This window comes from Hippoglossus stenolepis, chromosome 15 (assembly GCF_022539355.2).
Source record: "Hippoglossus stenolepis isolate QCI-W04-F060 chromosome 15, HSTE1.2, whole genome shotgun sequence".
Taxonomy (NCBI): Eukaryota; Metazoa; Chordata; class Actinopteri; order Pleuronectiformes; family Pleuronectidae; genus Hippoglossus; species Hippoglossus stenolepis.
The window spans coordinates 279,306-293,704 of NC_061497.1; the positions used below are offsets into that span (position 1 = coordinate 279,306).

The 14,399-nt window shown below is 40.3% G+C and overlaps 1 protein-coding gene across 1 annotated transcript; it reads right to left on the reverse strand.

Annotated features, from left to right (window-relative positions):
* Positions 1 to 271: 271 nt before the first annotated feature.
* LOC118121784 (CLOCK-interacting pacemaker) lies at positions 272 to 11,176 on the reverse strand. The gene is made up of 4 exons (XM_035177906.1): positions 10,953 to 11,176; positions 6,555 to 6,762; positions 6,151 to 6,329; positions 272 to 2,540 (listed from the first exon to the last, which is right to left on the reverse strand). The coding sequence occupies exons 2-4, from the start codon at positions 6,751 to 6,753 to the stop codon at positions 1,317 to 1,319; spliced, it is 1,602 nt and encodes a 533-aa protein (XP_035033797.1). The 5' UTR covers positions 6,754 to 6,762; positions 10,953 to 11,176; the 3' UTR covers positions 272 to 1,316.
* Between the last annotated feature and the right edge of the window lie 3,223 nt (positions 11,177 to 14,399).

Consider the following 14,399-nt stretch of genomic DNA (forward strand, 5'->3'; position numbering starts at 1 on the left):
GCACTTAACTTGTGCTGATGTGAGGTGTATGCATTCTGCGGACTAAACATGTAGTTCTTGAGTAAGCATATTGTATTTAGAGATGAATTTAGAATGATTGGGTCTTTATGCCTTTGACTAGTATGCCTTTCCCTATTTTCTGTCGTATATATATTTATACATTGCAACATTATATACAGTATATGGTACAATGTTGGACATCCTTATTAAACATTAGCAAAGTTTTAATAATGAAGTAAACGTATGTGCAGATAAGACAGAAGCTCAGGTGTTGTGTAGTACTACAAGTGTTTAATGTACTTCATCAGACAAATAAGTCGACAGTCAAGGTATACAATACATTCATTTGGCAACAACACTATTACATTTTACAAGCAACATAAGCTTTAGTATTTCCTGACATTTTTCACTTCAGTCCAAATTTTTGCTGAATTACCATTTTATATACGGATTAAGACTGAAAGACTAAATCCACTGTTATGTTCCAAAATAAGCAGGTAATAGGTGTAATTTTTAGAGAACATAGACATCCTATTGTAACCTTTGCTCTGCCCACTCTAACATTCTGGATCAGATTCAGGCTCAGTTACTTAGTTTTAGTTACTAGTTACTTAGTTCAGGACGTTCAGCAAGGAAGCATCTTAAGGAGGCCTGTGCTAATATTGCCTTTTATAATCAGAGCTACTCTAGAGGGGTCCCAGAACCAAACATTAGAGCTGGAATTGTGTGTAATAATGTCCCATTTACACACTGAAACTCTTTGTGGAAATAGAGCCAAAGCAACTATAAACTACTTGGATAACTCCTGTAAGCTTTAACAGCTATTGTGTGAAGTAATATTTTCCTCTCTCTGCAAAGCTAAATATTTTCATCAGCATATGAATTTCAAGAGGAGACCTGAGTGATGATTACAACAGTGTAACTCATGTTCTCTGTTTCTCTGTAAACATGTTTAGCTAGGCTCGCTGCTTCTTGTCGTACCAAGAACATCCATCTCTGAGTTAGAATTTGACCACCTAAATGACAAACACATGTGTATATGCGGAAAAAGCACATCAAATAAGAGTAAATCTCTGACCGAACAGTAGGAAAATATACCAGCAACTTTGAAGCATTTGTGTACAGCAAAATCATCTGTCTATCCATTCAACCAGTTATATCCGGTTTAACACAGATATGTAAAACAATTCAAACAAAACCCATGCTCTCTTCTATATCTAGGTTTATATTGCCCTGCCATCCTTTTCTCCAGGAGGCTAGAAGAGATAGTCATTGTGCGTTGAGCTCTCTGGCAACATAGTGAGATAACTTAATTCCTAGTCCATGACTGTTTGTCTGTGTCGCTGTTCAGGGATAGACCTGGGAAAAGTCAAAGAGGTGGACATGAGATTCAGGGGATCATCAGCATGCTGTGTCTCTTCTGTGTCTGGTGAGGGGGCAAACAGCGGAGAGGGGGGTGATGTTCCATCATCTAACTTGTGTAAAGAAACGTCCTGCAGTGGGTTGCTATGTGTCTTTGTGGTTTTTATGTTATCTTTTTCTCTGTCTTCCTGTGTTCTGGCTTTGCCCTGTTGACGGCTGCTACTCAGCGTTTTCAGTTGATTGAAGTCTAAGTTGGGGTAGGAGGGTGACTTGGACAAGGCCTGCAGGAGTTTGTTGAGACTCCCTGAGCCATTGCTACACCTGCTATGGCCGGTCTTGGCCACCTGGCACAGAAGATGGGTGTGTTGACGTAGTTGGGCAATTTCTCTCTCTGTGGCGGCATTCTGCTTCAGCAGCTCCTTTGTGCGAAGCGTGATGGCCAACAGGCCCAACTGATTCAGGCTCTCAGCTGTGTCTAGAAAACGGTGCTGGCATGTAAATGAGCTGTCTGGAGGCAGTCGATATGGGCTGTGAGCCGTGGAGGAAGAGGGAGATGAAGAAGGAGCAGAGGAGAATGAGGGGGACTCTGAGAAAGAAGGTGGTGAGGGTGTCTGGCAGCTGGAGATGGAGGGTGAGCCCAAGCTTTGCTTGAAATGGTGGGGATGGCTGAGCGGTGGACTCTGAGATAAGATGGGAAAAGGATTGTGTCCTCCTCTGTCTTTATACTGGAAATAGGAATGGAATCTGCCCTCTTTTTGGCACTGCTGCTGTGGCTTCAGGAGGTGGTGGGTGGTAGATACAGCTTCCCTCTTTTCATCCTCGGTGCACACTCTCTTGCTCTGGCTCTGGCCTTCCCCCCCAGCCTCCTCCAACCCCTCCACCCATTTTCTACCCTTGCCCTTATGACTCTCCTTCCTGGGGTGGGGGGCAATGCGAGCATAAGAATTCAGGATGGGCAGGTATGAGTTCTTACTGCCGTGGTTCTGGTTGTGGCGGCTGCCTCCCGTCTTAATTTGAGCTTGAGGGGCAGCTTGACTGGATGACGGGGTAGAAGTGGAGGAAGCAGGCATTGCTGGTTGTTGGATCAGTAGAAGCTGGGTGGGTGCTTGGGTGCTGGTGAGGCTGTGCCATCCTCCACCCAATGCCAGGGGACCATGCAGAAACGGTTCTGGTCTAGACTGTACCACCAGGAGGTTGTGAGCAGGGTTTTATGTGAGCAGCAATTACAGACCAGTGTAAAGGAGAGAGCAGAAGATGCAGAGGAGGTTAAAGTCACAAAGAAATAGGCAGCAGGCCACAAAAATATCATCATTATTATTATTATGTAAATCAAACAATAACAGAGGGAGAATTCTACACAACAAACTAATACAAATTAGCAACAACTCAAGTAACAAAGACTTTTAAATGTGGACTTTTAAACATAAGATCATTATCATCAAAGGCTGTTTTAGTTAATGAACTAGTCTCAGATCACAACCTTGATTTATTGTCCCTCACTGAGACCTGGCTGCATCTCGATGAATATGTCAGCCTAAATGAATCTACTCCCCCCAGTCATGTAAATTCACACGTTCCCCAAGAATTTGGCCAAGGAGGTGGAGTTGCTGCTATTTTTAACTCCAGTCTATCAATTAATCCTAAACCTAAACTAAGCTACAACTCATTTGAAAGTCTTGTTCTTAGTCTTCCACACCCATCCAAGAAATACCAACAGCCAATCATATTTGCTGTAGTTTACCATGCACCTGGGGCTTATTCAGAATTTTTAACGGAATCCCCGGAGTTTTTATCAAACCTAGTCCTAAAAACAGATAAAATTATTATTGTCGGTGACTTTAATATTCATGTTGACAATAATAATGATAGCCTTAGCGTAGCATTTATTTCAGTACTAGACTCAATTGGTTTCAGTCAGTGTGTACACCAACCTACTCATTGTTGTAACCACACACTTGACCTTGTATTATCATACGGTGTCAAAATTTAACATCTAATAGTACTTCCACGTAATCCAATTCTATCAGACCATAATTTAAAAGCTTTCGATTTCTCATTATCAGAATATATGCCACTAATAAAAAACTCCTTTACTAGATGTCTACCTGATAGTGCTGTAGCTAAATTTAAGGAAATAATTCCAATTACATTTAAACCCGTATTATCTGTTGATATAACCAACGAATTCTTTAAAAATCCTAGCTCCACTGAGATTGACCATCTTGTCGATAGCTCTGTAAAGTCATTACGATTAACATTAGACTCCATAGCGCCTCTAAAAAAGAAGCGTGTAAAACATAGTAAATTAGCTTCCTGGTATATTCCAACACACATGAATTAAAACAAGCATCAAGAAAACTAGAAAGGAAGTGGTGCTCCAGCCACCGTGTTGAATATCTCCTAGCCTGCAAGAATAGTGTTAAAGCATATAAGAAGGCCCTCCACAAAGCAAGAGCTGCCTACTACTCAAAACTAATAGAAGAGAATCAAAACCCCAGGTTTCTCTTCAGCACTGCAGCCAGGCTGACTGAGAGTCACATCTCCACCGAACCCAGTATTCCTCGATCCCTAAATAGCAATATCTTTATGACCTTCTTTAATGATAAAATTCTAACTATTAGAAATAAATCAACTATCTCCTGCCCTCAAGTGGCACTAATACACCATCAAGAATAGAAATCTCAGAAACTGCTGAGAATCTTATCAATTATTTAGACAGCTTCTCTCTGATCACCCTTGATCAGCTGACCAAAATAATCTCATGTTCTAAACCAACAACTTGTATCTTAGATCCCATTCCCACAAAATTACTTAAAGAAATTCTGCCCCTAATTGATGGTACTTTACTGAACACAATCAATCTGTCATTATCATCAGGATATGTACCACAGTCCTTTAAAATAGCTGTAATCAAACCCCTCCTCAAAAAACCCACCCTAGACCCGGAGGTTTTAGCCAACAACAGACCAATATCCAACCTCCCCTTCCTGTCTAAAATCCTTGAAAAAGTTGTAGCCAATCAGCTGTGTGAGTTTCTCCAGGAAAGTAATGTCTATGAAGACTTTCAGTCGGGGTTTAGAGCCAATCACAGCATGGAGACAGCCTTGGCAAAAGTCACTAATGACCTTCTAATAGCTTCAGATCAGGGATTTGTGTCTGTCCTCGTTCTGTTAGATCTTAGTGCAGCATTCGACACAATTGACCATCAAATTTTATTACAGAGACTAGAACAGTTAATTAGCATTAAAGGAACCGCCCTAAACTGGTTTAAATCATATTTTTCAGATCGATTCCAATTCGTGCAAATTAATGATGAGTCGTCTGTGCGCACCAAAGTTAACCACGGTGTTCCACAGGGCTCTGTGCTCGGCCCAATTTTATTCTCTTTATATATGCTTCCACTAGGAAACATTATCAGGACACACTCGGTAAATTTACACTGCTATGCGGATGACACCCAGTTATACTTGTCAATAAAACCTGAACAGTGTAATCAATTAACTAAACTCCAAGCATGTCTCAAGGACATAAAAACCTGGATGACCCGCAATTTTCTCTTATTAAACTCAGATAAAACAGAGGTTCTAATACTTGGCCCTAAACAACTTAGAGATAGTTTATCTAATGATATAGCTGCGCTAGACGACATTGCCCTTGCTTCCAATGAAACAGTCAGGGACTTGGGAGTGATCTTCGATCCCGATTTGTCCTTGAATTCTCACTTAAAACAAATTTCTAGGACTGCCTTCTTCCACTTGCGTAATATCTCAAAAATCAGACATGTCCTTTCTCAAAAAGATGCAGAAAAACTAGTCCACGCCTTTGTTACATCCAGACTTGATTATTGTAATTCTTTATTATCAGGCTCCAGCAGTAAGTCGTTAAAGACTCTGCAGCTTGTCCAAAATGCTACTGCACGTGTCCTGACAAGAACCAAAAAAAGAGACCACATTTCTCCTGTGTTAGCTTCGCTACACTGGCTTCCGGTTAAATCTAGAATAGAATTTAAAATTATCCTCCTCACCCTCAAGGCCCTTAATAATATGGCACCATTATACCTCAAAGAGCTGATAGTACCTTATCAACCCACTAGAGCACTGCGCTCCCAGAATTCAGGTTTACTTGTCGTCCTTAAAGTCTCTAAAAGCAGAGTAGGAGCCAGAGCTTTCAGCTATCAAGCTCCTCTCCTGTGGAATCATCTCCCACTTTCAGTTCGGGAGGCAGACACCAGCTGTACATTTAAGAGTAGGCTTAAAACCTTCCTTTACGATAAAGCTTATAGTTAGAGCCGGTCCAGGCTTGTCTTGGACCTGCTCTTAGTTTTGCTGCTATAGGTCTAGAATGTCGGGGGACACATGACACACGGAGCTTCTCTTTCCAGCTTCTCCTTCCTCTTCTCCATCCTTATCACATCAAAGAAATTAATGTCTCATCAATACATGTTACTGCCTTATCGTCCGTAGATCCAGGGCCGCGGCTGCAGCCACTTTGTTTGCTTTTATATCATAGTAAATCTTAAAAAGATAAATAGTCTGTATTTATATTTCTCTTTTCTAGTCTTGATAACCACTCAAAGTGCTTTACAGTACAGTTTTTGGCTATTCACCCATTCACACACACATTCAAAAGCAAGTGCAATGCCAAACAATAAATCCACTGAACAATTTATTTATAATGATTTTTCAACAACTAGGAAAAAGGAAAATATGAAGATGTTTTTTGATTAGTTACTGACTAAATGTATAATAACACTAAATAAGTTGTTGGGTGTGTGACTGATTATCTCACCGGCTTAACTATCAAGTTTTTGATGACGTAAATAGGAGGAAGCTCCTCATAAGGAGGCATGTTGTGGACTGCACCGTTCACATGGTTGTTGTTGGAGCTTTTGCTGCTTTGCCTGTAAGGTTCGCTCACACTGCTACGCTGGTCGTCGACATCAGTATGCACAGAGTCTGAGCCAGCATCTGAGGGAGTGAGAGAGGGGACAGAGGAAAGACATACAACATGTAGGAGAAATAAAGCATTTTATTTATGGACTCCTTTAACAGTGTTAAAGCAGGTTTCATGTGAGCCCACTAAAATGAAAGAACTGAGTATATGTTCAGCACTGACATCACCAAAGGAAGAAAACTATCAAATGAAAAATTTGTGGTGTCTGTGTCCATCCATTGAAATGGATCTTTGCTCACCTGAGTACCCAGAATCCTTTTCAGAGTCCCTCTCTGAGTCACAGCGCAGCAGGTGGTCAATCATGTCACCCATTCCAGGTGGCTCCATGTAGTAGCCACTCTTGGATGCCCGCAGAGTGGCACTGTTACTCTTATCCTTGGCATTCTTTGAGGTGCTACGGACAGGCCGTTCCACACAATGCCCCTGTTCTTTTGGCATTCAAGTTTTCTAAAAATGAAAGCAAACAATCCAATGTTCACTTTAGAGAGGCACATGGCACTTTTCAAAAAACAGAGCAGAGACACATATATGACCAACTGTCTGCTCATTCAGACCAAACAAACAGCCAGTCAAGTCACTGGCTCAGCTTAGTTTAGAAACAGAAGAATACTATAATAAAATAATGGATACTACATTGAAGCCTTCTTCCAGATTGAACTTGAGCAGGTTTCATCAATATTGAAAGAACTGTGTGGGAGAGACAACCCTTTTTAACACATAGAGCCCAACGATTAAGAGTTCAAAAGCGATTAGAAACATTAACATGAAAAGAAACAAAATCATTATGATCAAAATGTGGAAAATCATCTGATTGTGTCCAGTCTTGGATCCAAAGACAAAAGCAGACTCTTTGTATGATCTCTGGTGATGTTCTCTCTGCCACCTCACCCTATAAAGGTCTTTGGTTGCTTTGGTCATATGTTTAGGATGGGTGTTGATGCATTTGAATGAATATGAGAACAAGTGCCCCTGTAGACATCTGCTTTCATCCTGTTACTTCAGTCAGCAGTGAAATCATTAATAAGTTGTATCCATACCAGTTCCACTGGAGCCATACATGTCGGAGCCATAACAGAACCAGCGCTATGTTTGACAGATGAGATGGTGGCTTTGGGGCACGAGCCTTTTCTTTTTTCTCCTCACTTTACTCCATCATTTTGATAGAGGTTTATTTTTGTTTCGTTAGCCCATAGAACTTTTCAGAGCTCTTATGGTTTCTTACTAGGACCCAACCTGTCTGTTTGTGAGGTTCACCAGGGGTTTAAATCCTGTGTTGAATCCACTGAGCCTTTGGTCATCAAGACTTCTCTTAAACTGAATCTACAGTGACTACAGTGCCTTCTCCATCACATTTTGTCTGATGGTTTATCAAAGTAAAGCATTGTGTAAATTGTTTATTATTTAAAAAAATAATGTTTTCCAAACAGTACATCTACAGCTTTTAGATTATATTCCCAGACAAATCATACACATCCACAGCCTTCATCAATCCTCAATCAAATTTTATTTGTATACTATTTTATACTACTAGAAAAACCCTGTTAACGGGGTTAACAGGGTTTTAACGTTTCTACGTTAAAACAATAACGTAGAAACCTCAGAGAGAGCCATGTGTTGGATCTCTGTGCCAGGCCAGGATGAACATTGAAGAAATTGAAGACACACATAATAAAAGGGAGGATCTACAACTAACAAGTACTAATAACCATTCACACATTGACTCAGGGGACTCGGACAAGACCAACATAATGACTCATCATTCTAAATTGACAGGCGTGTGTCCGCTATCTTCAATTAGCATACTGCCACACCTCTATTTCTCTGTATAAGGACATCCGTTTGGTGGATCATGAAGAGAGCCGCGTGCTGAACAGAGAAGTTAAAGTTATAAGAGATGGCCCCAAAAGGCAAAAACGGCATAATTTCACAACAGCAGAAATTTTTATAATTGTGTCAGACACAAAATGCACAATTTTCAGTAGCTTGTCCTCCGCAGTGACGATGTTCCACTCCAGGGAATTGCATAATCTTTACTTTCTTCAAACATGTTTTTAAGGTCTCTGAAGATGCGCTCGGGCACGGGCAGCAGCACCTTCCAGCAAGGTTAGATCTGCCATCTTTTCACTAGCTTGGAGGTAAATCAGAGTCATTTATATACCCTGCATGCCCTTTAATATACCTAAATAGTCAGTTAAAATCAACTACAGATGCGCAATTTCATGCCACTAGAAATTGTTGGGAGTGACCAAATATAGGCTAATAAACAATTTTACGAAACCCAAAACTGTTACATTTCAACATGAACATTCTCATATACTCTATTGCAAACTAAGTAAACTATCTCAACTGGTATAGTTGAAGATTTTAATTATGACAATAAATGATGAGGATGAAAGGGTGTCAATATCATGGTTATTTAATACATTTGATCAATGCATTAGTAAATTAAATTATTGCTGTCTATCTACTATTGTCTATTAAAGCCTTTTTTTATATAAATAAATTGAGTTTAAATATACTGCTGTTGTTGTTTAAGAGGTGAGTGTAACATTTTCTAGGACAGCCTAGAAGCCTCTCGCATGAGAGCTGAAGCATATTCAAGAAACACAATCAAGTCCAGTTGGCTATGGACACATGTACAAGTCCTGAAGACACCTTGACCTGGATGACTGAGAATCTTCACAGATTATTATTATTATTATTATTATTATTATTATTATTATTAGTAGTAGTAGTAGTAGTATTATACTACTAATAATAATAATAATAATGGGCTGTTTTATACAGGGTAAAAAGGGTGCTGTTTTAAATGATCCTTGTGGTATTTTGACCAAAGTATGTTACAGACATTTCATTAAGACCCCAAGGAACCATATCAACTTGTGGTAAAATGGGCATGCTATGTCCCCTTTAACAGTAACATCAAAAAATCATTCCAAACAATCTGTAACGGTTGTTAAAACAAAGCAAATTCTAAGAAGCCTAAAGTCAAAAAAGGCTTTTGAAAGTGACGGCAACAAATAGTAGATTTAATCTCTGAGAGCAAACTGTATCTTCCAAAGGGAATTAGAACATATATAACAAGTCTACAGCGATCATAGCCAATGGTTAACTACAAAAGGGCTCACCAAGATAACACTCTGCTCTCAACTGAAAAGTGTCATTGCAAATTTCTAAATAAGTTTTTTTTGGATAAACTGTTTCAAACTATACATTTTTAGTTTCAGTCACTTGAAAAATACCTAACATTAATAGGTTAGGTTAGGGGAGGTATATAAAGTCAGATAGAAATGCAAAAGCACCTATAATATTGGTGCTTATGCAAATCAAGTCCATCACCCCTCCTAGCATCCTGGAGCACTTTTGGCATAGCTTATTTTCTGTTTATATCGATGACTGTAGCCTATATATAATTTCAGATTTGTATCTGCATTCATATCTGTACATTCTTGTATTTAGAGAGTTTGCCTTGATCATGGTGCTTTTACTTGCATGTATTTTAGAATTTATTGCATTTCCAGATCTGGTGCATGTTTCCCTTAATGTTTGTGCTTTCTCTGTTGTAGGTATTTTGTCCTGAGGAGCTACTGTACTCACACCATCAGCTCTACTGCAAACCAGTCCTCTGGGTTACAAAGAATGACCTCTGCACCTCATTCATTAATTTAAAGGTTGTTCTATAAGTAAAATATATGAATATGAATGAGGCCTACACACTTGCATACAATAGAATACTCCAATAACTACAATCATAAAAATTATGAATTAAAGTGCAAATAAAATGGAAGCTACTCTAACACTAGATCACATCTACTCAATATCTGGAAGCTGTAGTGGTGTCATGGCATTTTGAGTCAAAGATATGCTACAGTCAGATGAGCAAAGAAATCAAGGTAAGCTCAAAAGAAAGGAGCTTGCAGTTCCACATGACAGGTGAGGATAGGCCCATTTAGCACCCAGTTAGAATGCATTGAAAAGAACAGTGTAAATGTTTCCAGCACTTATGTGAATGTAAAAAGAAATGTAAGACATGCAGTGAGCTTATCTGACAGAACTGTGCAACAAAGATCACTCCATTTGTGATCAAACTAACTTGGACATTAATTAAGCCATTATCTCCCACAGAGAAGGCTGGGTGTACTGAAAAACTGGATTAGTGAGATATTTGAAGACATATAAAACATTATAGCTCCAGGTTATTTTAGATTACATCAAAACCAATTTGACTTAGACCACAACATTGATCCATAAGTGACATCAAATGAGAAAACACAACATCTTTGTGATGGAGTTGCAGTTTCATGAGAGTGGAAGTGCCTGTCAATTGTTTTGGTCCCCACATCCTAGTAGACAAGTGGATAGGGTAGCATAGGTAGGAGGAACTTGATAAGATCGTCCCAGGCAGTACAGTCACATCACAAACTCTGTTACGTAACATACTGCTGCCACTGCTCACTGGAAAAACCGAGCCTGCTGTAAATCCATTCACTGCCAATATTCACTCTACACAGTGTAATAATAACGGTGTGGTCAACAGAAGATGACACACAGTGTGATTACAGGTTCATGCAGAGCGGGCTCACATTGGAGATTCGGTCCCTGGACATTATTTTTATACTTTGAAACTAAGCACTCACCTGTCAGTGTCTTATCCAGGGTCTGAGAGAAAACAGCTCCCTTTAGGAAGCAGGAAATCTTAGCATCTCCGCATGGAGGGGGGCACGACCTCCCCCAACTCCGAGTTTAAAAGGTGCTGAGGAGATCCATGGGGAGGCTGCTGTCTACCGGAGGGGTCCTGCTCCTGGATACACAGTCAGTCCGAGCATTTACTCTGAGCATCCATGATGCCCATCTGTGTAGCCACGCCTCCATATTAGAATATTCACGACTGTGTCACTGCCTAAACAGCTCGGCGATGACGTAGCGGAGGCTGTTTGCCCAATCTCGTGCCAAGACACGTGTTTGCACGGTGACGTCGGACAATGCACGTGAGCGTTGCATTTGGAGGCAATACGGTGAATACAAAAGCTGGAGGATGTTGCATTTAAAGCGACAAACTTTGTTTGGTGGTCAAATGCAAAGAAGATACATTTTTTTACTACAAATATATGCTAAACGGTCTGTATTTATCAAGAGCTTTTCTAGTCTTGATGATCAGTGCTTCACAGTACAGCTTTTGCCATTCACACATTCATACAGTGCATCTATGTGCTGCACTTTCTCTATTACACTCTGTTACACATCACATATTACTGCCAGGGTTTAGTATCTTGCCCAAGGACACTAAGGTGGGAACAGTGGAACACTGGGATCCAACCATGGACATGTGTATAGAACATCTTTACACATATAGGTACATTCAGTGTAAAGTACATCCAGAGTTTACATATTTTTATATGATTCTTTTTACATATTTTTTATTTTAAATCATAACATATTGATTAAAAAACAATCACAATATTAAAAAACTCATCAAGATACAATCGTGTAAAGACACCAAGAACACGTGAACACACCCTCACCCTTAATGCTTTTAAATGTGGTTTAAAGCAATTCAAAAAGAAACGAGGGATAATTATATATGACATCGCATGTTTTATTTTAAATTTATACAAAAATGTGCTTAATGAAAGTTACTCTTTATTTTTCCGTTTTTCATTCTACAACGACTGCATTAAACAAATTTGTTCACTCTTCAGTATCAATAGCGACCAAATCGCTGCCTGATCAAGATTGATATTGTTGAATCCCCTCAATGGAGATATATGGACGAGGGGTTTTTTACAGGGAGCACGTAAAGGCACTACCGTGACGTGTCAGGTCTCAGGCCACACTGGTTTACCGCAGCTCGTGACGAGAGGCTGAAAGCATGTCTGACCTCATCCGGCAGAACTAAAACAGTGAAAGGAGTTTCCTCCAGCACTGTCCGGAGGAGTGCCTGTGTGCGGGGAACACATCAGTGTATCTGGGATAAAAAACCATTTTCTTCGCGATGGTTGAAAGAACAGTTGTGATCATTACTCGCAGGCCATCTGCTGGGGTCATCTCTTGTACGTTTCACTTCGTGTCTCTCCGCTGTTCGATCCGTACCTATGAGTCCTGTCCCTCAGCAGCTCAGGGCGCAACCTTCATAGTTTCCTGTCCCGCGCACTTGCGGCCCCAGAGCCCCCATGGGTGCATCAGTGTTAAAATGAGCGGTGGTCAGGTGCATCGATATCTTGAGGAATTGGACTGAGCAACAGGAACCAGTGGTCGTGCCAGCAGCACAGACTATTTCACTGTCACGGGTGCATAATACTTGATACTTTACACAATGAGAGGATCAACTCCGAACCATGATGGAGCAGCGACCCTCTGTTAAACGAACTTTTCCTGATATTAAACTAAGAAAAGTGGATTTGGGCACGGACTAAATGCACTTGAGCCATGAGCTTTGTACCATGGGTTAAGATAAATGTAAAATAGAACCAAGAACAGTGTCCTGAGACATCGATTGTGTTGTCGTGTTCCCCTGAACGTGAAGCGCACGGCATGAGACAGTGAATGTGTGCGGTAACATGTGAGGCGGGCGGAGGCGTGGTTTCTCCCCGGCAGCACATGTTCACTGCTGGGGAAGCGAGGAGAAGCGCGGCGAGGCTCCCGCGTGTTGGAGCGGAGAACAGGCAGCAGCTCCAGCGTCTCTGACCAGCAAGGGGAGCAAAGCTACCTGGTTACGTAACACTGTTCACCCTCACATCATGAACCCCCAGAAGCTCTGGACATTACTCAGGTGTTGAGTTCACCTAAGAGGAGCAGTGGGTGCACAGTTTGAACATAAAACGATCCTCATGGCCTGTGATTTACACGAGGGTGGAAATAAACGATCCGATTCTCACTCTTACCTCGGCTGTGTTTGAGTCAGGAATCTAATCCATAGGGATAAGCAGTGAACACCGGTGATCACACTGCTCAACATTTCGACTTCTCAACAATCATCGGGTTCATTTAATATAGTGTGTTCACTTGTGTTAAATGCAAATCAATATCAGACACTGCAGGTTTATGCCTGCACTGGTCAATTTGGAGATTTTGCTTCAATAACAGTCAAGTGTAAAGGAAACATCCCAAATTTAAATATCAGAGGTTAGGTAAACACTTAAGAGTTTTTATATCTGATACATCATTTTAAAGTGTTAACAGCAGTAAACATTTGTTAAAGACACATTTAATCAAGGTGAATTTCAGGTTGGACAGTTCCAGCTGTTTACGATTGAGGACTCTTCACATCACATTGATAAACACTTACCTGTGAAGGTTGTAACTGCTGAAGTTGATCCATCAACTAATTCTAGTTTAATAATTTATTATATATAATAATACAATATTTTATATATATATATATATAAAATATTAAGAATGTTACTACCCTCTCTAAAAACAGCTGAAATTAAGTAAAAGGTAAGAAACTGAATCTGAGAATAAAGAGAGTCAAACACAAAGTTCTGTTGGTCTTTCATCCCAGAGGAAACTGAAGGTGGTTTATTGAAATCATTATCTCATTAAAGAATTGAGGATGTTGTTATCCAGGCTCCTCCACATCCTGAAGAATGGCACCAAACATGCTGCTGTGATACACACGATCTTCTTTCTGTTGACACCAGTAAGGTCCTCACACTGTGAGTGCTCGGGCCCTAATAAAGACAACAATAAAAGTGTCGGTGTAAAAACCTTCTCCGGTGACTGATAACAACATAATCAGAGTAAATGTCAGAGAAGTGACTGAACACAATGTAAGTAAAGCTACAGTTTTCCTCCGGTGAAACTCTTTCTATTCTGACCCGTCTGTACTGCTGCCTGTCAATCATACGGGAGTCTGTGTGTCAATCAAACAGAAACGCGCTCTGTCTGGCTTTGTAAGCTCTAATATCTAATTAATTACGATATTTATTTCAGATGGACCACCAGATCTCTGATAGGAAGGAGTGTATCTAGCGAATGAGATCGTAATCACCAGTGGGAATTTGAATGACAGTCTTTAGAGCCAGAGATTTCTTGGAGGCAGTTTAAGCCAGCCCCTGCTGGATATCCACAGTATTACACTTTTA